Source organism: Merops nubicus, unplaced genomic scaffold (assembly GCF_000691845.1).
Source record: "Merops nubicus isolate BGI_N331 unplaced genomic scaffold, ASM69184v1 scaffold20697, whole genome shotgun sequence".
Lineage (NCBI taxonomy): Eukaryota > Metazoa > Chordata > Aves > Coraciiformes > Meropidae > Merops > Merops nubicus.
In genome coordinates this window covers 1-24,354 of record NW_008620101.1, presented here as the reverse complement: position 1 = coordinate 24,354, position 24,354 = coordinate 1, and the positions used below count along the sequence as shown (strand labels likewise).

The 24,354-nt window shown below is 41.6% G+C and overlaps 1 protein-coding gene across 1 annotated transcript; it reads right to left on the bottom strand.

The window, feature by feature from the left end:
• Positions 1–18,244: 18,244 nt before the first annotated feature.
• Positions 18,245–24,238, bottom strand: RPS7 (ribosomal protein S7). The gene is made up of 6 exons (XM_008944019.1): positions 24,102–24,238; positions 23,714–23,785; positions 21,974–22,117; positions 20,679–20,743; positions 18,860–19,010; positions 18,245–18,363 (listed from the first exon to the last, which is right to left on the bottom strand). Exons 1-6 carry the CDS (start codon positions 24,174–24,176, stop codon positions 18,286–18,288), a joined length of 585 nt encoding a protein of 194 aa, XP_008942267.1. The 5' UTR covers positions 24,177–24,238; the 3' UTR covers positions 18,245–18,285.
• Between the last annotated feature and the right edge of the window lie 116 nt (positions 24,239–24,354).

The window sequence follows — 24,354 nt, the reverse complement described above, 5'->3', positions numbered from 1 at the left end:
ACTATACTTCATTCTCAGGGATCTCAGCTGATTTATCTATATGCTGAATTGAGTATGTTCCTGCTACAGACAGGCACGCAAACCTGCAAAGCCACAGTCACATTTCATGAGTGATTTTCCCAAGCAGGTTTGAGTCAACACTACAGACACCTCAACAGCTTTCAACAGTTTTCACGCCTCTGATTTTTCAAGTCCTCGCCATCCACATCCTGACACCTCCCAGAACTATCCGGCAGCCTGCATATCCTCAAAATGCTCAAAAAGCAGCCCCTGAGCTGCATCCTAACGGATGTAACTCATGCCCACAAAATCATGCCAGTGAAATGCCCAGCTGTGACACAGCTTTACACTATTTCAAACATTTTGAACAGAAAAAAGGAAAAAAAAAAAAAAAGCTTAAAAGAAAAAAAAAATTCAGTCCTAGTTCTACCAGGGTAACACCAGGGACCAGCAGAGAACAGGGCTATGTTTTCTGGCTTAAGAGGAGAGAGACAGAAGGTACAAGTCTCCAGCACTGTGCATGCAGGCTGCTTTTCACCCCTTGGCCTAAGGGCTGTGGATCACCCCCTGGAGAAGTTGTCTTTCACACTGGAGATGAAACCTGTGTCACTGAACTCTTCTTCCTCCATCATTGCCTTGCTGATTGTCCTAACCTACAGATGTTCTGTTTAGACATGCTTTTACTTCATCCAAGTGTTTTCTCGTTTGTCCTCCCAGCTCCCTGGTGCATTACCTTGGGTAATCAAGAGCTCATCTTTTAGCCAGAATATAAAAATCAGTATCAATGATGAAGCTGCTTAAACAATAGGTGATGGTTTTTGCAACATTGCAGCACTCTGAAGTTAAAATCTACTTATTGACTTAAAGGTTAAAGCAATAGGCTTAAAAACAAATCCTGAAATGTTAATATCGTAGCATTGCAAAAATGAGGAACAAAACCCCTGCGACCACGAAGGCTGTGAGATCTATGAAGCTTGGACTATCATAAAGCAGAGACATAACACATTTCAGATCCTGATGATGCTAAAGAACAGTGAGGTTTGCTACACAGGACAAAAGAGTGAGTCTAAGCTGATGGGAAGCCAACATTACCTAAAAACCTGATAGGAAGCATTGGTTACTCCCCAAAGTCTACTTAATTCTCTCAGTAGAGCTATTTCCTCAGCTGATGTTTGTGAGGTGTAAGGGACTATTAGTCCTGACTGTACAACTTAGGTGCCCTTGTCATACGTAGGAACAGAAGCCTCACTTTTCATCAGGAAGAATGTTTTTTTAAAATTGAGACATATTTCTTCCTGATGTAGTTCTGCTGAAGTCAATGAGTTCACGGCAGAATTAACTTACTGTTATCTGTACGGTAAATATAAAATCAGGGCTGCAGCAAGGGTGAGATGAAAATAGTGACAGAAAAGGGCCAGGAGGTTTTCAAAACCTATAGCTAGAGGGAGATGGGACCCAAGTGCCAAATCTCTCACGATATGTCTTTTTAGATGGTAGAGAATAACAGTCATGCAGGATTTTATCTTTGTGTAAAACCCTGGTCAGAGAGAACTAGAAATGCTAAATAAAATTTCTCCCACAATGTTTTAATTAAAGTGCCTACTAGATTACAAGATCTCTGCCATAGCCTTGTTTGAAGCCATAATAAACAGAAATAGTTTGTGATTTTGGGTGCCATCCAAATTCTGGCAGCAGAAGTTGGGATGTTTGTGCAATATTTAAGTACTTAATGCCCATTCAACCAGCTTATGCTTTCCAACACGTTCTTACCCTCCAAGTACTTAGAAGTTTTCCAGGTGGACCTGACAAAATCAAAGCAGCTTATGAGGCTAAAGGAAAAGTAAAGACCAGAGAAGAGACTTAGGATAGTTGTGGGAGAATCACAAAGCAAAAATGAAAAAAACAGAGAGGCCTGACCAGGGGAGAACGGCAGAGAAAGGACAGGAGAGATGCTATCATCCCAGAGTGCAAGTGGACAGGAGAAAGGTTTGGTTTGGGCTGCCCCAGCACCCTACCCCTCACTGAGGAGAACAAACACAAGAGAGCAGAAACAGCTTTTGTCCCCATTTTCTCACACATTAGATATGTGACAGCTACAATTAAAGAGTAAATGGCAGCCACCTGACTGCTGCCAAGTCCTTCCCAATACTGTAAGTATGACATCTGAAAAAGCGAACCTCGAAACAAGAGCCCAGCTGACATTAGGAGAATGTCTCTTTATCAGGACAACTTTGCTTAGGTGCAGTTCTTGAGCCAGCAGAAGTTAGAAGCAGACCCTTGGGTGGGATTTAACCATTCTGGCTTAGTCTGAGAAAAGCACTCTGAGCTTCCTGTATGATCAAGTCAGAGACAGGCACCTTAGCATGGGGATTCATTTCATCCTCAAACAGGACAGATAATTGACTCGGAAGGTACCTATTTATTGCCCAGTATGACTACCTTGGCCTTGTAGGTATGTAAAATTAGGTGAGAGGAGTCCCACCATTGCTAATTAGCTAAGCCAATCTATGGGAGGGCTAAAGGCAGCCTGGCTCCCCCACTGCAGTCCCACACTATCCTCCCCTTCTCTCTACTGTCACCAACCACCAGCTGATCCCATCGTGAGCTAGCACAGGCTGCTATGCCAGCAGAAAGCTATTCTTCTTTTTGTAATGTTATTTTTCAGTTGATTTAGCTCCTTGGTTCCCGGTGAGGCTAGAATGGCCATCATTCCTGTGAAAAATGTTGCCAGCCAGGGAAAGAAATGCCCTTGGCAGCAACTGAGATGGCCTTCAGTGTGTTACAAAACTGTGTCCTTGCATGCCAGCAGCATGCAGAAAACAGAAAGATGCATAAGTGAAAGAATTAAAGGGACTAAATTCACCAGAATAAAACACCCAGCACATAATTAGAGTGGGAATATTTTAAAAGGAGGAAAGATATGGCAAAGTACCAGGCTGCAATGGAAAATAATATTCAGCAAAAGATACAGAGCATAGGAGATATAACAACTTGAGGCATTTTGCAAAAGCATGCAAACCACCAAGAGTCATGGAAATGATCCAAGAGTGTTATCCTCAAATGACAAGGACATACTTCTCGGAATGATATACTCAATATAATAAAACACCATGGTACGTAAACACACACGATCGAAATCTTGCATTTGAACTGGGGCAGTGTCAATGCAATTTCAATGAAAGGTTATTTTTTATTCTCAGGCTGGGCATCTGCAGAGATGAAATAACACTCTACATGTGATCCTATGCTAAAACTTTCATATTAGCTCCCAGGAGCCTGGGAAAAGGAGGGAAATAAGATACATTGGTGACACAAAGACCAACAATACCTGCAGTAAATAGGTCAAGCCTCAACATAAAAGAAAAATGAAAAACATCAGAGCAAAAAGCAAGCCTCACAGGAAATACAGTCACATATCTTCACTGGAAAAGCGAAGGGTGAATTTGATGGCAACAATATTATTCAATGTTCTTGCACTCTTAGAGCTCTGAAACACCTTTCCAAGTGCAGATGAGGAAAAGAAGGCAAAAAGAAGGGGAACCTACCAAATGACTCCCCAGATTAAAGAACAAATATATGACTGGCACATAGAAATGGCTGTAGAAATAAAACACGGTGGAAAAAGCCATGCCTCTATGGGTCTGATGTGACTTAGTAAAAACACACAAAAACATACCAAATTCCTCCAGATGACTAGATATTAATTAAGTTCTCAGAAGCCAAAGCGTTCTTGTGCTTTTATGCTACAGTGGATTTTCACTGATCAGTCTATCAAGTCTTGATCCTACTTATATCAAGTCTTGATCTTACTTATAAGGTATGCCAAATGGAACCCAGCTAGAAGTATCTTTTCCAGTGGCAAAACATTTCCCAAAGCAGTGGGCAAATGCACCACAACACATGCATTCAAAATCCTTTGCACTGGTTTACAAATATTTTTTTTTAAACTGAGAAAGAGTATCAGTGGGTGCAGGCAGGTATGAGATGATTTTGACAATCTCATCTCATTTTGAAAAGGAAATGTGAATTCAGAAAGAAGCAGATAATATGTGTAGAACATTATCTGCAACCAAGGTTTTTTTTCTGAATTCATATAAATGGAAGGTGTTACTTCCCTTATCCATATAACACAATGCTTCTGCTACCAAGAGATTCTTTAGGATGACAGTTACCTTTGGGTAGAACTGTTATGACCAGAACCATTAACAAAGGCACCTGAAAGACTCTGGCACCAAGTGCCAACAGATTTGTTTTACATGGAAGGACACACACCCATTGTTGTAGCTGATGTAACAACTTACCTGGGTGTATCAAGTTGGGGTTGCTTACACAAGCTTCACACATGTCATTCAAAAACTGAACTCAGGATTTGCAGAGCATGAGATACTCAGCTGGTCTCTTTTCATATGAGCGGGTTTCAAGTTGACTAAAACTGCCCAAGCACCTACAGAGAGCACTCTTTTTCAACAGTCTAACAAGTTTCCATGATACCTATGGTACTCTGGAAGTAGATGTGGCAGTGGGCACAGCAGTCTGTGTAAAAATCAATGGCCATTTAGAGCACTTCTGATATATAACCTATTTAACCTATCTCCACAAAACTTGTGAAGATAATACAGTTGCCTCCATGTATGATACACAGACAGTTTAAACTTAAATAGTTCAACCTGAATAATTCTGGAGACATTATACACAAGACACAAAGATATTCGGAAAACAGTAGAAATTCTTACATTCTACCTAAGGGGGAGGAGATCACAAGGACTTCTTCAGACAAATCAGGTTCCTCCTTGCTATCGCCTCAACAAAACAACACAGGTTATCTGTGAAGGCTCTGTGCAGAAATATGCCTTGTCCTTTCAAGGACTGCCCTTGACAATTCAAAAGAAAGGTGGTTCTGAAAAATGTGTAACTCTTCCTTAAAGATTTAAGATTATGTTCAGAATTACTTAAAGGAAAAAGATACAGGGAAACAGCTATATATGTTGTATTATAAATTAATTTTGAACTATTTATTTGTTAATTTCTGTCACATGCTCATGCATTCATGAAGTTTTTATATAATATTCATAAAAAATAAAGTAGAGAGTGACCATAGAGATTTTGGTGCTCCACAATTATGTGAAAGGAGATTCTGACATGAAGGTACTAAACAACAGATAAAAAAAGAACGTCCAATAAAAAGTGTTTTTAGCTGCAGCTCATAACATGGCTCTTGTTACATCATCTAATCTCTTCTTTGGCTTTAAACTGCAAGTTCATAGCAAAATTAGACAGAAACATTGCACACGTACCTGTGGATGCTGCTGACAGATCCACCACCATGAAGTCTCTGCATCATGCATGAGCAACACTTCTCTTGCCCTGACACATGTTCTCAACATCTGTTTCCTTCACATTTCTTGTACATAACTCTACTAAACAGTTACCCACCAGAAACCTGCTTTCTCATTAACACCATCTTGATGAGAGAGGTCTTTTTCCCTATGTAATAAGATTTTTTTGCAGTTTCTTGTGCTAGACGTTCATTACATTCTTGTCTGATATTTTTATTTTGATTGGCTGCAATTACCTTGCAATCTAACATTGCCAGTTGCTTCACATCTTAATTTTTATAAAGCTCTTCGCTTTAATTCCCCAAAATTAAATGAACTCTTATAAATCCTTCTTCGAAGATAATCACAAAATTCTAGTTATATGAAAAAATGTCCTTCCACATTTTCTTCTCTTCCCTTAACTCCAATATAGTCAACAGCATTTGCTGTATAAGGTTCATTTAAAGAAAGAGGTACTTGTGAAGCCCTTTAAAATGGATGTGAGTTATTTTGGTGTCTTCTTCAGTGAATGTGACTGACTTACAAACCCTTCTGTCTCTCTGTGCACTGTAATCACCAGCCAAGCACTACTTCTTGTAAGCTTTGTTGTCCAGCCCTTGCAGCAGAGAAACAAGCAGACTGCCTTCAGGATACAGACCAGATGGAAATCAAATCAACCCTGATCCATGGTCTTTTGGAGGCCCTTAGATTATTCCTAAGGAGTCCACTAAGAGTGAATAAATGCATGCCTATTACTTGCAAGGTTCAATATCTGCTAAAATCATCAGCACCATCACAGGAGAATTTGGAGGGATCCACAATTAAGCCTGAAAATCATTCAAATGAAACCGAAAATCTTAGAGTGCTATCTTCAAGATTTTTTGTTGTTACTATTTATGTTTATTCCACAGTTAGCAAATCCATATAAACAGGATCAAAATTTTTTTTAAAAAAAATAAAAAAAACCCACAGCACAGGTCATGCTTGAGACCAAAGACAGCCACCAGGAATGTGAGCACAGCTATGGACACAGCTTCATTCTTCAAGGTCCCCATTCAAAAAACATTTAGAGTTGAAGCAGTTTCTATTTCCACTCTCCATCTATGCCCTGATTCTTCACCCTTAAACCTCCAGATCAGAGCTGCTTAAGTCAACACTAGTAACACTACTACTGATTCCGTATCTGTGGCCTCATCCCTAGTCCAAAGAAAGCATCAAAAACCATCTCCCAACAATTCAGCCACTTTAGGAGTCACGAGGTGCCTGTGGTTTTGTTGGAAAATTTGTTTGGGTGTCTAAGCTTTTTTCACTGCACAGTTCAGAGATGGTCAACAAGACACTATTCTCCCACCCAGCCCAGTTATGCCCATCAAGGAAACCGTCCAAACTCCTTAAGTCTGCTCCAAGCACACTTTAAGCAGGAATCACAGAACAGTAGGGCTTGGAAGGGACCTCTGAGGATAGTCCAACCCCCCACTAAAGCAGGTTCACCTAGAACACGTTGCACAGGAATGAGGAGAGTCCACAGTCTCTCTGGGCAGCCTCTTCCAGTGCTCCATCACCCTCAAAGTAAAGAAGTTTTTCCTTATGTTTAGGTGAAACTTCCTGTATTCTAGCTTGCACTCATTGTCCCTTGTCCTATCACTGGTCGCCACTGAAGAGAGACTGGCCTCTTCCTCTTGACACCCACCCTTTAGATATTTATAAGCGTTGATAAGACCCCCTCCCAGTCTTCTCTTCTCCAGGGTAAACAGACCCAAATCTCTCAGCCTTTCCTTGTAAGAGAGATGCTTCCGTCCCCTCATCATCTTTGTAGATGAGAAGTCCTTTGTTGGACTGTCACCAGTAGTTCCTCATTTTGCTTGAGCTGAGGAACACAGAATTGGAGACAGTACTCCAGATGGGGCCTCACTAAGGTGGAGTAGATGGGGAGGAGGACCTTTCTTGAGGGTAAATAGAGAACACTGCCGTTCCCTTTCAAAACACGATGGAGAGATGCCTCTTTCTTGCAGCCTAGCTTCTTACAGGAGTGCTCATGCCAAAGGAATAGACTTCTCTGGACTCTTCAGATGTTCTCTTTTTCTTTTCTAAAATCAAAGCAGTATCAACATCAGGTACTGTCTTGGGAGCTGTGGACACAATCTTGGATGTTCAGCGGTCCCACTTTCAAATTGCTCTATCGATTAATGACAAGGGCATCTTTCCAGATAAGAGGTGGGGGCTTGAAGCAGTGCAATGAGCTGCATGAAGATCTCCCACTTCTCCGGTAAGTGCTCCCAGCCAGTAGATTATTACATGACATCTGGACAGCAGCAGTCTGTTCTTCAAAGAGAATTGTAGAAAACTTTTTTCAGAGCCAGTTTTCAAAGTCTCCATGTCTAAAGGACAACTGGGCAAACACATTCAAGGCAAGGTTCCAGCTTCTGGAACTTAAGTTCCTGCAGGCACTTGGCATTAAAGGTGGTGAATTTATCTGCTCCCACATAAAGGAGAGAGAATCTCAGACCATCTCCCTCACAAGTATTTTCCAGATGGCTGCTGTGGCTATCACACACTTTGCTGACTGTGGCAAGTCACTTTCTTCAGCACTTAGCTCTCCTCCATTTGCTTCATATAACACATAAACATTGTAGATTCTTGGTCTGGAGCCAGGTATCTAACTTGCAGCACTGTGAAACTCTTTATTCATGTCCATATTTCACTCACAAGCTTTATTGTTGGACTAGATCATCTTTAAAGGTCCCTTCCAAGCCAAACCATTCTGTGATTCAGTGTAGAAGGAAACCAATGAAAACCCTAAAACTACTCACCATCTGTCTTACTGCTCTGTGCTGGCCTCCAGAACACCCTATGGACCTTCTAACCAATCTTGTGATACAGTTTTGAGGAAGCAGCATCCAGTCACAGTAGCTAAGGATGCTTGGATTCTAATAAACAGGTAATAGACTGGTCCAGTGGTGAAGAACTCAAGCAGACTAACATCCATCCTCCTCTTCTTGCCTACAGACATATAACTATAGGCAAATCACCCAGGACTATTTTTTTCTCAAGAGGCACTTAGAAGAGATGAGACCTTGTTGGATTTTCAAAACCACCTCTTCCTAAACTTTCAGGCTCATAGTAGGTTGTTTTTCTCTTGATTTAAGAGTTTACCTAGCTCTTAAAATCCAGCTGTACTTCCTTGTAGCTTTCAGTTCCAAATACATAGAAATGGAGAACTTTCAGGGCAAAAGTTGGCAGAAGCACTAACAAATCCTTAGAAACATTTTTAAATGTTCTTTCCTTTGTACAGGTGTTTGCATGGCAAAACCTTTAAAAACATAAAAACATCAAAAAAATTTCTACTGACGTGTCAAAATCTCTTGAAGGGTCTTACTCTCACAGACCAAAACTAGGATGATCTGCGGCTCACGTGCAAACCAGAAGGGAGTGCTCAAATTTTAAGGAGGTGCCAGCTAGACCAGTGATCTGAGGGGCCTTGGCTACAGCTGATGCTTTACGAGCCCTGTGTGTGCCTCTTTCACTAGACTACCTTTCCCAAAATACATCCTAATACATCAAGGGAAATTAAAATGGTGAGACCCTGACCACATAGCCTTATGGGAAACTTGGTTCAGCTGTGAAGTCCAGCCAGTCCTAAAATACAATGCAAAGCACAAACTACACTTCCCAGGAGACACTCTGAGAATATCTTTGGCTAAACTCTTCTGGTTTTCAGCCAAAATATTTTGACAAAAGAACTAAACTACTCCAGAAAACTGAAATGCTTCTTCAAAAAGCTACTTTGCCAAAAGCCTTCCAACTTCAAAAGAATTCAGGGTCAAGGATTTTTTTACAGCCCAAAAGATGACTAAATAAGAGCTTTAGAAACAGTGTAAAATCACCCAAAAGTAATGAGGAAAAAAAACAGTCTTCGTCATAATGTACAATTTATAAATTACACAGCAAATTTCTGCTGCTTCAACAGTGCAATTCTCTGCTGAGTCTAGGACTACGCCATCTTTAAAATTATATTTTGACTATGGAATTAAACTGGACATTTTCTTTCATGTATTAGTTAAAACAATTTCATTTTAACAGATACATCTAAGAGTTTTCAGAATGACAGTCCAAACATTTTTTAAAAGGAGTACTCAACTTGGAAGTATTACTTCTTGTCTTCAATATCTTCATAGCTTATTTATGCTATATCATAACATAATAAAATGTTAGGACTACATTTAATGAGTTGTCACCAAATAAAAGATCCTAATATCATTGTTATGATGCCTTTAAACAAGGATTTGGTTTACATTCTCTGATCACAATGCCTTATATGCTCATGATTACATACATGATCATATAGATATGAAATACAAAAGATCCCAGCTACAGAGAAGGAAATGTAGGGTAATAGTTTTTATATTTGCTACATTTTAAAAACCTTTCAGTACTCAAGGACCAAAGTTGTAGTATCTCCAGTCTAGAGGTTCTTTTTGTTTCTCTGTACAGCAAGTGAAGTTGGGTATTTCAGTTCTCCACAGTGACTTGATTTTGCCAGAAAACAATCTCTCTATATTGAGCACATATGCACGTATGCACAGAGGTTAGAATGGAAACCTGCAAGTCTCTTTATGACTCCTGTGTCACATACCTCATGATTGAAAAGCTGGCATGTGGCCTTCTGGTTACTGAAGTATGGCTTCCTCTCATACTCCAGCTCATTTAGACCAAGATTTTATATCTTTACACATCCTTAAATTTCATTAAGCGTTCCTGCATACCACTCCTTCCAACTTCATTTAGTTTTCACCGAGTTTGCTCTTTATTATCCAGCAGTGTAATTCCAAGCCCTTAGTGGATCTTCTGTCATCTGCTTCACTTCTGCAATGTCAGTCATTCCCTACTTTGCAGCTGTATTAGAAGCTCACTTTTTAAAGTGGAAAACAATCAGCTGCTTAGGAATAAAAGGATGGCAAAAAATGCTTAGCTTTTCCAAAATTAAACCGATACTGATTACCTGTTACCAGGAATTACAACCCATTAATGAACTGCAATGTTTCAATCATATGAAAAGGTAAAATTCATAGAGAGTTTTGTCCTTCCCTGCTCAAAGGAAAGCGAGCTCTTCCAATGGCTTTTGTACACTTTAAACACAAACCTCCCACTAAGCAGGAACTCAGTGATCTAACCCACACGCTTGCTTCTCACCAGAAAAGTTCAATGCGATCTGATAGGATCGATCGAGCTCTCGCTTCCCTTACCTTCTCATACTACCTGAGGATCATCAATCATATTCTGCCACTTACAAAGCAGCCCCCTAACAAACATTCAGGCTTTTTCCCCTCCATGCTTCTAAGGGTGAAAGTATAAAAGTCTCTTACCTTATGGTTGCTGAGAAAATGGGAACTGCGGAACGCTCTGTGCCTGCAGGGACACTGCACAGATGAACCTCATTGCTGCTGTTTACAGAAGTCTGACAGTTTTTAATTTGAAAAGAGGTTGTCTTTTTCTTTTCGACAGTTCAACAAATCAGACAAAACAGTTGCAAGTGTTATCTGTAAACAGCTTCCTGTTTGAAATAGATCAGCTGTCCTGCAGGACAATAATTAGGAAAGAAGTGTGGGAAAGCTGAAGAGGTCCATGATGTAAGCTTTTTATTTTGGGAATGTACTTTTTTGGGAATGCAGTCTTACTCTCCCCTCCTCCTCTCTAGCAGAGAACCCCTTTTTAACCGTTTACATCTATTCAGCTCTAAGCCATGCATGCACACTGCCCCAGCATAGCACTTTTCTTGCTTTGCTTCAGTGGATATGAAACACACGAAACGCAGCACCAAGCGTGAACATCTTAGGTGGATAATTAACACACTCTCCCCTTCCTGAAATTCTCTTCATTCTTGCCATTGGCTGTAGCATTCTGGAGTAAAACATGCAATTATTTCAGAGCCAAGTCTCAACACTCCACAATAACATAAACACTAAATTAACCACAAAATTCTGGGATTTGGGTTTTGATACCACTTTGTGTCAGTGGGAAAGGAAAGAAAAGGAGACATGAATCCTTCACTATAGCTGCTAAGCAGTTGTACAATTTTGATTTTCATCTTAGACAGCTAGATTACTTTGATTCCTGGGTAAAGTGCAACACTCCATATACATTTGGGCAGGAAAAAAATGGGACCAGCTGACTGTGGGAAGGGACATTTTGAGAACATCCCCCTGTGTTACATCAGTTTGTACTTCAACACTACTGGCTTCACTCTCAACTTCCAGGGCAAACACAGAATACTGCTTATGACTAGAACAATTAACACCCTCAAATGAATAGCTGCTGTATTTGTAAGGCTGTAGCTCTGATAAGCTGTTTCAACAAAAAAAGGCTTGCAAACCATCTGCCCCAACCCTGCTCATGCTGCTGTTCCACCCTTCACTATTTCTGCAGCTAGAGTTTGAGCCTAAGCAAGCACTCAGTGAGGTGGGAGCCTGGATAACTCCCAGTATGTGACCTCTTACTGAAAGACTAGGATAGCAGCTAGACCAGTAGGAGGATGTTCCTTTCTGCCTTCCACAGTCCCCATACCAGAAAAGTACCACAACACTATAAAGGTTTCAGACTGAGGGACTAGAGAAAGCTGCAATATGACAGCACACGTGTGTGTGTGTGCATGTGTTGACTTGTTTACCACCTTCCTGATCTGCTCTCGTGGATCCAGTCCATTGAAGATTTCATGCTGTGGTGGGGGTTGCAATACAAGTTGATGACACACAATACTGATGCACTCGTCTTCCTGCTTTGCTCACGACATGTCGTACCCCGTCTCCTCTCAAACCTTTTCCCAGCCCTGGGGTGTGGAACCTCCTTCCCACCAGAGCTCCTGCTTCACCAGCCCACAGCATTGCACACACTGAGCAGCTTTGCTGGCAACAAAGACAAAAATGGATACAGAAGGGATCACAGCACTGCAGAGGCAGTGGTGCCTCATACTCAGGACTCCCTGTGGGCTACTTTGGCAAAGGTAGACTTCTTCTAAACTGCCCTATTTCCGTATTGGGCTGGAACCTAGCTATCTTCCTCCATTGCTATAAACTGTGCATTTTAACACGGACCAAGTGCTAAGTTAAAAATGGATAATGACTTCCAGATTACATCAGTAAAGAAAGAACAGAATGGTGGAACATAACTGTGTAAGGACCACACAATTTTAATTTCAAAATTCACTTTTATGCATACAAGCCCTGTTAGTTCAGTGGGAGATGAAGGCAGTTAGCAGGATTGGGCCCCTGTAGCACTCTGTTGGCAGCAACTTGCCAAGATAAATGTTTGATGTAAAGAATGCAGCAAAGTGACTGCAGTCCAAGCCTTTGAAGATCATATTACGATGGCAAAGGCAATGTCCATTTACATACATATCTACTCTCCCTGTAAACACAGGCAAATAACTTTGAGGCCAGAAACAGAATTCAAGGGTGAAATAGAGCCATTTCAGAGGAACTTAGAAAAGTTAGCATTAAACACTGAGGAAACAGAAGTGAAAAAATAAACATAAATGACTAGAGTTCAAAAAAGAAAGTGTGAATGCTGCAAACACAGTGAAGGTGTTTTCTTTAGGAAAGGGGAAAATAAGCAAGTACATGATTTTCTTTCACCTGAGAGAGAAAAGGGCACAATCCCCTTAAAGAAATGCACAAGCATGCTTTGCCCACCCAGAAAGCCAACAAGAAGCTGTGTAGCCACATTGGTGCATCATTTAAATTGGACTTCTATGTGCAAATTAGGGTGCTGATGTACAGACTGCATGGGAGCAGCTTAAGGTCCTGTCACCCATCATGAGGTCACAAGAGCTGTTGGCTATTAAGCTGAAGTTTTTCGCTACATTAACATGCCCATCTGAGAAACTAGCACTTCAAGAGCTGATTCACAAGTCATTCAGACACTCTTGCTGGCTAGAGCAGGACAGCCTTCAGCAGTTCAGGTATACAGCAAGTCACATCAGCTAGACCAGATACCTTGGCTTGACCCACAACCCAAGATTCACCCAGACTTTTAGCTCACATTAAACACTATGTTGACACAACTACAGGTAAAAGTCTTGGATTGAAACCAACCCAAAGGACACAGACAAAAGCAAATTGGTTGTAAAAGGACAAGTATGAGTTTCCTGTCGGAAAACAGGAAAAAATATTTTTATACATAGTAGGAGCCTTCAGGCAATTTTTTCTCTCTTTCCAGCCAGTTGGAATTATCTTGGTGTCTGTAAAAGGGTTAAGCATAATACCTATTTAGAAACACAATGGCTGTTTAAAAATGTTATGAGAAAATGACAAGGCCCTAATTCTCCCCTTGGTTGGGCATCCAACGGTATCAGCAACATTACCACTAAGATCTTCCCAGGAGATGAAAACCGGTAATACTAAAACTCCTTAATAAATCAGTATTTGAGCTCATCTGCTGGAGCTCAGCTTATCTCAAGCCATCACAAATGGTGTTCCAGTTCTTGAAAGTAAGGGCTGCCTCACTAACTAGCCCTTAGTAAGTCTCCCAAGGCAAAGTCCTGAAAGGGCGAGGAGATGCAGCAGATACACAGTTCCTCCAGGGTACACACCAGCATGCTGAGTGCATCCCCTCCTTGCTGCCGAGACAGAGTAACATCCCACCCTCTTGGTTCACCTAACAGTCACTGTTTAGCCAAAAAACCAGGAAACAACTTTATTAAACATCAAGATACACCTGGTAAAAGCCCCTCTGTAGAGCTGCCCCTGTGAAGATCCCCATCTGAACTTCATACCTTTAGCACAGCCCCAGAAGGCAGACAGCACGACTGTACCTCTGTGGACAAGGAGACACCAGAAGCTATCCTTAGCACCTCTGCTGTGCAACTCATGAGATGGATGGTGGGAAAGGTCAGTGCAGAAACAGCAACGTGCGTTACACTGGTTGAATCTGTGCAAAATCTGGCCTTCAACTTCACTAGTGGTGTTGCACTAATGTTTGCTGCTTAACATTTGAGCAGCGTTCACTTCAGCAGCAGTGCTTTTTCTGCTACTCCCCATCTCTAATATTGGAATAATTTCTTCAGTGCCTGGCTTTAATTCTATACCTTCTGCTCCAGGGGCAGATCAAAACTGAATCGGACGTGTCAGCACAATATCCAATAATGAAAAACAGTAGCTATTAATCATTTAGCAACACCTAGCAGCAACTGCTTGTTGCAAAGTTTAATCTCCCTGAAAAAAAAGAGTAGCAGTAACTGGAGGGTAGCGAAAGGGATACCTGAGCTTACAAATTGTAACAAATCCAGCAAACTTTTTCCTCTTGATCACAACACGCAACTAAGATCCTTTACACGTAGTTCTGTGTAGGCAACAGAGCACTGGTACAAAGGGACATTTCTGTCACTTCTTTCTCTTGCTCTCAGCAGAATGCAAGTTTTTCACACGATCACTCTTAGGGCAGGCACAGTAAAAGGCACAGTAAGAGGCACAGCAAAGCCACTTTGTTACAAAGGGGTCAACCACTTGCACTGACCAATGCTGCAGTCGGGCCTGCACGGGGGACAGGAAAACTCACACTCCCTCAGCCTAACCACAAGACTTCTTTTTATGAGATTTCATGATGTTCTGTAATCAGTACCTTTTTTTCTGTCACTTTTATATACCTCTAGAAACCTAGAAAGCACATTGCACATAGTGGAAAAGGTCTAGCTTTTTGGCATTGCTCTGGCTTTTAGATAGAACAGAGAATAAAACTTGGGCCTCCCACTTAGAAAATTCAGGAAAAACAAAGGCATAGGAAGTAGACTCTTTCAGCCCACAAAGCAGGAGTGGTAGAATTTCCTTTTTACACTGCTCGGTGTGAGGGTCTTTACATTAAAACTTGTCAGATGCTCCCACTTAAACTCAAGAAAGGCTATTAAGACATGATCTTACCATGCATCAGATGGTCATATTAATACAAGATAGGACAAGCACTTACCACCCAAAACTTCAAACAAGTTCTGCCACTCCAGAACTGACACATCTACACACCTTTTCAAAGGGAGATCAGCAGGGAGCAGCCTTCCTTATAGGCAAAAAATATTCGTGAAAGGATTCATATGAAATAAACAATGAAAGCTCTAGTATCAGGTGCAAGTCTCAAGAGCACCTAACAGATATAAAGCCCCTGCTTCTCATTTTGGGCTACTACAGGAAAAAAATCAAGTCTTTTTGCACTCCTCAGTTTGTGGTTGTCTGTTCATGCTGACACTACCCATGTACTACTGCAACACAGGGTCTTGGTACAGCACGTCCCGTCCCTTTTTAGCACAGACCAGCTGATTAAACTCCTGAGGAATCACACATTCAGAGTCCAAGTGCCCCAGCACATGAAAGGTATAGGAAAAGTCTAGCAGCATCTCCTATGGAGTCTGTTTAGGTTAAGGCAACATTTGACACCAGTATTCCAGCAGCCTCATTAGCACTTGACCAGATGGCATCTACTGACTTTCCAGATTGCAGGCATTCACTTGATAGGCTTGTCAAGGGACACGGGGAGTTGTCTGACTGTATCACTGACACCAACACACAAGGGAGTCTGCGAGCAGAGGTAAACTAGGACTAAAGTCTTTGCAAATCACACAGCCTGGTATTTTTATGCCACAAAAATCCACCTTTACTCGCAGCTTAGTTGATGTACGCACCATAAATGGCTTTGACAGCATTATCCTTTCACTGAAAGAATTTGCTTATGGGGCCATCACGGGCCTTTGCATTTCATATAGTTCAAAGGGCTTGCAGCAAGAGCCAAGAAAAATCTATAGCCAGCTGGCAATGCCTGGGAACATTTTCAATCTTTACACTCAGTTTACTAGACTTCTCCTCCCCCGCTTACCCCCTCCCAGTGCTTCAAAACTAGAAACACTACTGACATTTTCATTACTAAGAAGAGATCAAACCTGAGTTACATTTCAGCCTGAAACAGGAAATGCTGTCTACTGAAGCCTGCTGCCTGAGCATCACCTCTCCTCGCAGATGTTACACAGCCCCAGCAGACTCACCAACCTCTTAACTCAAGGTATTTTACATCTGGTAAGTCTCCAAGTACTCCCCAGACTGCTTCTTCCAACCCACACCACCAAGTATCTATTTGCACAGGCTACAATCTGTGACTGTTGTAGTGGGAGGCTTAGTAACATGTCTGACTTTAGACTAGAATTATTTTGGGGGGACTTGGAGGGGGTGATGTTTCTAACATGGGTAATACCCATTTTAACAATGAAAACTTGAATTCTGAAGTTCTGGCATTCCTTCTGCTGTAAGACCTGCAATTACTCTGGTTTATTACATACCTACAACTTCTCTCATCAAATTCTAAGGGAAGTTGATGAATTCACATCTTCTGAATCATCCAAGATAAACAAGAAATAGCAAAGGAATAAGGAATAAAATTATACTCCAGGGACAGAAGTTTGAAAAGGAGACAGAAAAAGGCCTTAAGGTAAGCCAACTTCTTCAAAGATAGTCTGCTTTTTTGTGTGTGAAAATATTCAAGCCTTGTCAGTAAGTAGCAGGAAATGAACTACAAATTGCAACAGGGCAGATGCTTTCTTCGTTCTCTTTGTGTTGTCTGCACCAAAACTAACAGCACACAGCTATCTGTCCTGCCCTGCTAAACAGAAGTGGCACGACTGAAAAACCTTCACTTTTTCAATGCAAAATGCAGAACTTTTAACCTTTCAGACCTTCACAACTGAAGAAGTATCAAATGGGAAGCAATCAAACCCACAGTAAATGCAGAAAGGAGGTAAAGGTACAAAGACCCTGAGTAAGTAGCATTTGTCCTCCATCTATTCTCAGGTAGGAAGATGCAAGTTGTGAAGAGTTCCTGGTACGCAGGCTGTTACCTGCCTAGCTCTCCACCTGGTAAGCTGTCTCTGTAATTAGGTGCCTTTTACTGTATTAAGTGCTTACTTGTAAGTCACAGAATAGCCTGTTCAGCACAGTGAAGTACTGAATTCACATAAATTGCTCAGAAAATTTACATGCCCGCCTTTCTGCTTTTCCTTGAGCTGGAAAAAATGTTACTTGAGCAAGTGTTTCTAAGCAGATACCTATATCAAAAATCTACTGTTTTTAGGACACTATCATGCAGCTTTTGACTGCTGTGACACAGCTAGTCCTTTCCCACCTCTCCCTGTATCGCCAAGAGTGTACTGCACAATGTTCAAACATAGCCTTAAAAAAACCCCAGACATTCCAGCAGTCACGGGTTCACCCTGGTGTATCTACCCCTGCCTTAGCAAAGGTTACCTCAACATTGATATACAGCCATATAGACTGTTAACGTATGAAGATACAAAAATCCATGATTTCTGACAGCAAGATCAATACTGAAGAAAAAAGAAGTTTTTGCCCAGCAAGGTCACCAAGCACTCAGAAGTGAAAATGTCTCCCCATTTCATTCTGATAAAGGTTAGAGGCTGCAGGACCTGCTTTTAGGTAAGAACTGGCATGTAATTTTGCCACTTAAAGAGCAAGAAAGTTACCTCAAACTATACCTCGACAAAAATATTTCTCAAAACCCTTTTCCAGATGTCATTACTTGTGTTTCAGAGGTCACACCACCTGCTATGCAAAATTGTTCCAGCATCAATAACACGTAGGTCTCCAACCAGTACTGTTGTGGGCAAAGCTCAGGAGTTCCAGTAATTCTCCACATTTTCCCCAAAAAGTTAAGTCTCAAAATATTTCAGTTTATTTTTCAGTGCCAATTCTTTTTGGAGACTCTGGGCTCTTTTGTCCAAGAGCTGTGTTGCAACAGTGTCAAGAGCAATCTAAGAGGGCAACTGTTCTAACACTGGTGACTTAATACTGATACACAAATGTCACTCATCCAGGCAGTAGAGAAGTCGTATGAACCAGTTAATCCCCATCTATGTTTACCAAATTCAAGATTTAAATGAAATTACGCTGTTGTATGAACAGTTGTTTATTCAGCCATTTTTTGCACTTTACAGCTGGAATTCTGGAAATTCAAACACCACATCTTTGCCTGTGAGCTTCTTGTAGACACCAGAAAATGTTTCCACCTGTGAAGACAAACAATTTTGTTCATACATGCTGTGTAAGGAAGTAAAATCTAAGTCAGCTTTAGGTACTACTGTTTCCCACTGTATCTTCCCTCTGAAGCAAACCCTGAGGCTGATTTTCTTCTAGATGAAAATAGCTGAGCATTTACACAGATGACACATTTTCTGGAAAAAGGTTTTTTGGAACCTCTCTTATTTGCATAGGAGACCCAGAGAGCTGAGCGGACCTAAATAAATAGGTTCCTAATAAATAACTCCCCACAGGAAAAACCTAAGCAAATTGATGGGGGACTTCAGGCTGTGCCAAGTGTACCTGTTCAAGGTCAAAACTGTTTCTCTTAAAACCCAAAACAAACAGAAAACCCAATGCCCAAACAACAAAAAAACCCCAACCAACCAAACAACAACAAAAAAACACACACACAAAAAAAACCAAAACACTGTCTGTTCCCATAATGGAACTTTACAATCTAAGGGTAAAAGTGTCTTCATTTACCTTGTGTTCAACATTGTTCTGTTGTGCTTTGTCCAAATGGACTTTTATGAGCCTGCTGCCGTCCAGCTTTACACGGATTCTCTTGCCCACGATTTCGCTGGGGAAGACCAGGTCTTCAAGGATAGCATCGTGCACTGCAGTAAGCGTACGGCTGAAATGACACATTTGTATCATTAAAACACATCCTCTTGCCAAATTTTTCAGTTTGCCAAGCCCTAAGCCTTCCACAGCATGCCTTTACCTGAAAACCTAGTGCTTTTTTCTTTTTATGCTGCAGCGTGGCAGTACCACATTATTCATGTGACATGCAATAATAAAAGCTAAATTCTACACTGAGTGCAGAAACTTAATGACTGCATGAGGGGGAAAAGTCAGCATCCAGATTTCTGTCCTTTTAGATCACATGTTGCTTTGCAGCAACAGCCCTGAAACGTTCTTTTATTTCTGGACGTTTAAGGAAGATTTAAATCAGAACCAAATTCTTCCTCTGTAATTTTCTCAGAGATACTCACTGGAAGAGTTCAAGTGTGCAAGTATCTTCAACTACACAGAGTATGTTCATAGTAGACCCAACTTTGAAAACACTGGTCTCTTTCATCTGTCTAAACCCAAGTGGCTTAAACACCAATGTATTAAAGGAAAAGTCTAGCTGGTGATTTTAGTCCATGCTTAGAAGACTGTTTGATGTCTATATTTGTGTTCTTTAACATTGCAGAAGAGAGCCAAAATGCGAAACATTAATCCAGGTTATTTTCTGTATGAACTGAAAGGACAAGTAAGACTTCCAGCTTCCCTACCTGCAGTTTCACAGCAGTACTGCTAGCAGCTACAACCTGTGTCTACAGCAGCACTGCAAACTTGTGAAGAATGGGATGGCAAAGGGAGACAAACATCAACTACATTTCTATGCTTCACAACATACCTATCAGTTTGAGAACACTCACAGCCTCCTCTAGTCTCAGGCTGAGAAAGGAACACTCCTGCACATGTTCCTTCCCTCGGGCTGGAGGTGGCAGTGTGCTGGTCCCATACAGAGATGCCAACCTCTCCAGCCACAGTGCAATACCAGTTTTCATGTAACAGAGTGCCCCAAAAGCAGGACTGCAGCGAGATGAGTACCGTGAAACTGCACTTTTAAAATCCATGCCTGAAGACTTCAAAATACAGTAATGGGCATGTAACAGGTGTAATACTGGGGCTAGAAGTTACAGGAACATGCCATAACAAGGACAAACTTTTAAGACATAGACTACATTAACTATATAGTAAGACAACAGCATAGAAGAGGCACTAACATCCCTGTAGGCATAGTAGTGTTGTGTGTTTCAATAAAATACCATATGAAAGCATAGAGGCCACTGAACACAAACGATTATACCGCTACTGTCAGTTCATTCCCAGAGGGACTACTCATACCTATGCCCCTCCTTGCATCCCCCCAGTGTGCCAGCCCTGCCTTCTGTACAGTCTTAACATGTGGCTCTTCCTACAGCTTAAGACAAAAAAAACTAATTCTTGTCAGCACACTGGTAACAGAGACAGCAGGTTGGGGTTTCTTAAGCCAGTACTGCTGGCTAAAAATCTACTACAGCTGTAGCTGCAAATACAGATGGGAGTTTTAAGAAATGCAACACGATGCCCAAAGACAAGCTTTTCACTGCACCCTTTAGCACCCAAAGGGAAGATCCCGTTTTAAGCAGCAAATGAAAGAACAAGACAAGCCTTGAATGGCTTCTCAAAAACCCAACTAAACATTATTTGACTAAACTACTAAATTACAAAAGAAGACTGTCACACTGAATCATTATTCTTTACTTACCTCCTGGGACGCTTTTGCTTGTTTTTTGTACGGCTTTTTCGTGTTGGCTTGGGCAGAATCCTTCTCTATTAAGGCAAAAAAGTAAAAGGCATTTTTCACTATGTGGTGTTTACAATCAAATAGTTTAAAAAAATAAAACAAAGAAACAAAAAAACACCACACAAACTAAAACATCGAGTTTTAGATGCAGTTGTGGCCACCTGCAGTATTTTCCACCAACACATCACAGCTCCTCCATGACTGAGTTCCAAACTGGGGACTGTGCTGCAATCCAAACTGGTGCACACCATATCCAAAAGCCATACCACCTACAGCAGAACAATGGCATGGCTGCCCTCTAAAATACGGACTGATGAACTGATGGAATTCTCAAGCACTTAGTTTAAAAGAAGTCATTAAAAGAAGTTTTCCTAGCCATGTAAAGATTCAGGGTAAGGTGTTTTGGCTCTTAAAATTACATTATGAAGAATTTCTCCTAAAAACAGCTTCAGTCTACCAACGAAATGTCTACTCTACCCAAGGAAACTGTGAATGCTCCCTCACTGGATGTGTTCAACACAAAGCTGGATGGGGTCTTGTGCAATCTGGTCTAGTGGGAAGTGTCCCTGTCCATAGGAGAGGGGTTGCAACTAGATGATCTTTAAGGTCCCTTCCAACCCAAACCACTCTATGATTCTATGATGATACTCAACAGATAGACCTCCAGAGTTTGTCCACCCCTCAGTACCCCAGAGAGCCCTCTATCACCTTTTCATGGCTTAGCTCCTTCCACACATTCAAAACTTAAGTCAGGCTTTTTCTTCCCCCTCCTAAAAATTTGAATGTTGAAGGCATAGTTTACGGAAGTGTGGTAAAGCTCCTATTAATCTTTGCTTCCTCTTACTTTCAGGCTCTGCTTCTGAAACTTCCGAAGAAGTAAGAAAGGCAAGAACAAGGAAGTGATATCCTCCTCCAAAAAGCTTTGCATCTCACCAAGTTTACAAAGCTTTGGCTGCTAGCCGAAATTATTTTAGCCTACATCCACAGAAGGACATTCATCACATTTCCAGCTGGTACAAAACCACACATTATATCATTATCCTGAATGGACAAGACAAGAAGAGTAGTGCAGCACTGGCATGAGTTATCCAGAGAGGCTGTGGAATCTCCATCCTTGGATGTTTCCAAAACTCAGCTAGACAAAACCACGGCTGACCTGTTCTAAAGTTGACAACAGTCCTGCCTCACATGCAAGGCTGGACTGGATTACCTTCAGGGATCCCTCAAATTATCAGTTTTACTTCTAAGAGTTTTACCTGGGCAATGAACACCACATGCTTTCCACTGAACTTCTTCTCCAGCTCACGAACTAGCCGCACCTGAATCTTCTGGAAGGATTTCAGCTGAGGAACTGGTACGAAGATAATGATGGCTTTTCTGCCACCACCCACTTCGATTTCCTGAAACAGAAGCAGAAAGTAAACATAACTCTAGGGGTCAAGAATAAATGTTTTGTTTGGTTGTAAATCCTCTGAACACAGATATTTGACAGCCTTGCTTACAACTTTGGAGTTAAGAAAAAGAGTGTAAGAGAGCAATACCAATGCCATTGCATTTAAGAACAAGCATTAAACAGGAAAACCCGTCAGAGAACTTGTTTTGCTGTACAGGAGTGACTGGGCAGCAAATCCGACCACTCCTTCCAGAGTCACATCCTCTGAGTAGAATACTGTGTTCTTTCTGCAGGACAGGGCTCAGACACTGGAATCCTAACAGCACTGGATGCTCACCATCACATCTGCAGCAGCACGAACATGCTGATACAAAGTTCCAAAAACTATCTGCCCCTAATGTAGACTCTAGTCAAACCTTACAGTAATAAATTTCTCATTTTTGAGCTACTACTTCATGGAAATCCTCTTCGTCATTTCCCAAGGCCTGCATCACCACTGAGACCACTGCCTTCCCCTGTGAAGGCCAGCAGGTTGACAGCACAGCAGCACGGATTACTTTCCCCTGCTGTGTTTTGCCAGCAGTTGATCCCAGCAGAGGAAGGTCGTGCAGGCTCACAAGGCGCCTCTCCCACAAACCTAACTGCACAGACATCCTCCTTCGCCAGCAGAATGGAAAGCTGAACTGCTTTTCACCAGCTACATTCCACCAGGAGCTAACTCAGGTGTCCACAGGAGCCTTCTCAAATAAAATCAAGTTGCTATATAAACAACAGACACGTTTTAAAACTTCTGATTGAGGACAGTACACAGCGATGCACTTCAGCATCAAAGCAGCTCTTCTGAAGGCCCCTGAACTCTTATATCAAGCTGAATTCTCCATTCCCAGATTATTTCACTTAACTCTAAGCAGTCGTGCACCTGTGTCTGTACTGGTGGGCCTGGACAAGAACCAAAAAGCAATCTACTGAAGTTTCTGGTTGCAGCAACCACCTTCAAAAGTTCCATCCAGTCTTCAAGACTGACAAATTCTAATACTGGTTTTCTTCCTCCTTTTTCACTGATTTTCCCTTTACTTCCTTAAGGTTTTCATTGCCTTAATAAAGTAAAGCAAACTTACAAACAACCTAACCTATGTTATCAAGCCAGCTTGTTACCTCAATCCACTTCCTGTTACTTGGTACATAAAAGATGATTTACAACAAACCTGACTTTACAGAAGTGTAAAAGTGACAAAGATTCTGCATGCCTACACTGACAGCCAATGCTCACATACAAAAATCCAGTTTCAGACCTCCAGCCCAGTTTGCAAACTGAAAGTAAAACTATCATTTTTAGACATGTCTAAAACATGAAACTTGTATTTGAGATTTTACAATGATTCTTCAGATCAGTTCTTAACAACAACAACAAAAAAAAAATCACTAAATCCTACATATTAACAGCAAGTACCAAAATGTAAGCCACGACAGGACAGAGTAAAACAACTACAGGCTACAAGAAACAACTCAAGACACCGTACACCTAATACATAAACATTTCCAGAAATTAAGCACACACAGAGCAAGCCACCAAGCAATTCTCTGTGGAGAAAGTCTCTCCTACCTTAGCTGCTGTGATGTTCAACTCCCGCAGCTGAGCCTTTAAGTCAGAGTTCATTTCCAACTCCAGCAGAGCCTAGAAAAATAAAGTTGCAGAATAATCTATTCCATACAGTTCAATTCATAATAATCTTTGAAACCAAAGTCTGTCCACAGTGCCAGGGAGTAGTTAGGTACTTTTTAAGATTTAACTTCCCATAAGTCACTCTGACAGAAGCAACAAGTTCAGCTGGTGGTAGCACAGGCTGACTGCCCCCATTCCTAAGTAAAGCTATGAAAGACGACACGTTCAGAGAGCACCACGCTCGAATTTCAAGCTCTAAGCCAACAGTCACACACAGTCTCCACAACTAGCAGCCGATTACCAAAGAGCAGAAAGAAAAGACGTGTACCTGGGATATACCAGACTCGAACTCATCTGGCTTCTCGCCATTAGGCTTCACAATCTTTGCGCTGGAGCTGAACATGGCCGTTCTGCAACGCAAAAGAACATCTCGGTTGTCAACACAGCAAGACTCTGCAAGCCGGCTGCTCAGCCACAGGCCTCAAAGGGACACCAGAGCGAGCCCCACGGCCCAGCACGGCGCTCCGGCTCCGGGGGATGCCGGCCTCAAACCGGCCGGGGTAACTCGGGCCCCGCGTGTG

Excerpts from the sequence above, each read along its gene's own strand:
- RPS7 (XM_008944019.1), bottom strand. The coding sequence starts at position 24,176 with ATGTTCAGCTCCAGCGCAAAGATTGTGAAGCCTAATGGCGAGAAGCCA. Across the intron at positions 20,744-21,973 it reads ATGTGGTGTTCATTGCCCAG|AGAAGGATTCTGCCCAAGCC; the intron begins GTAAAACTCTTA and ends TTGCCTTAATAG. Across the intron at positions 18,364-18,859 it reads AGAACAATGTTGAACACAAG|GTGGAAACATTTTCTGGTGT; the intron begins GTAAATGAAGAC and ends TTGTCTTCACAG.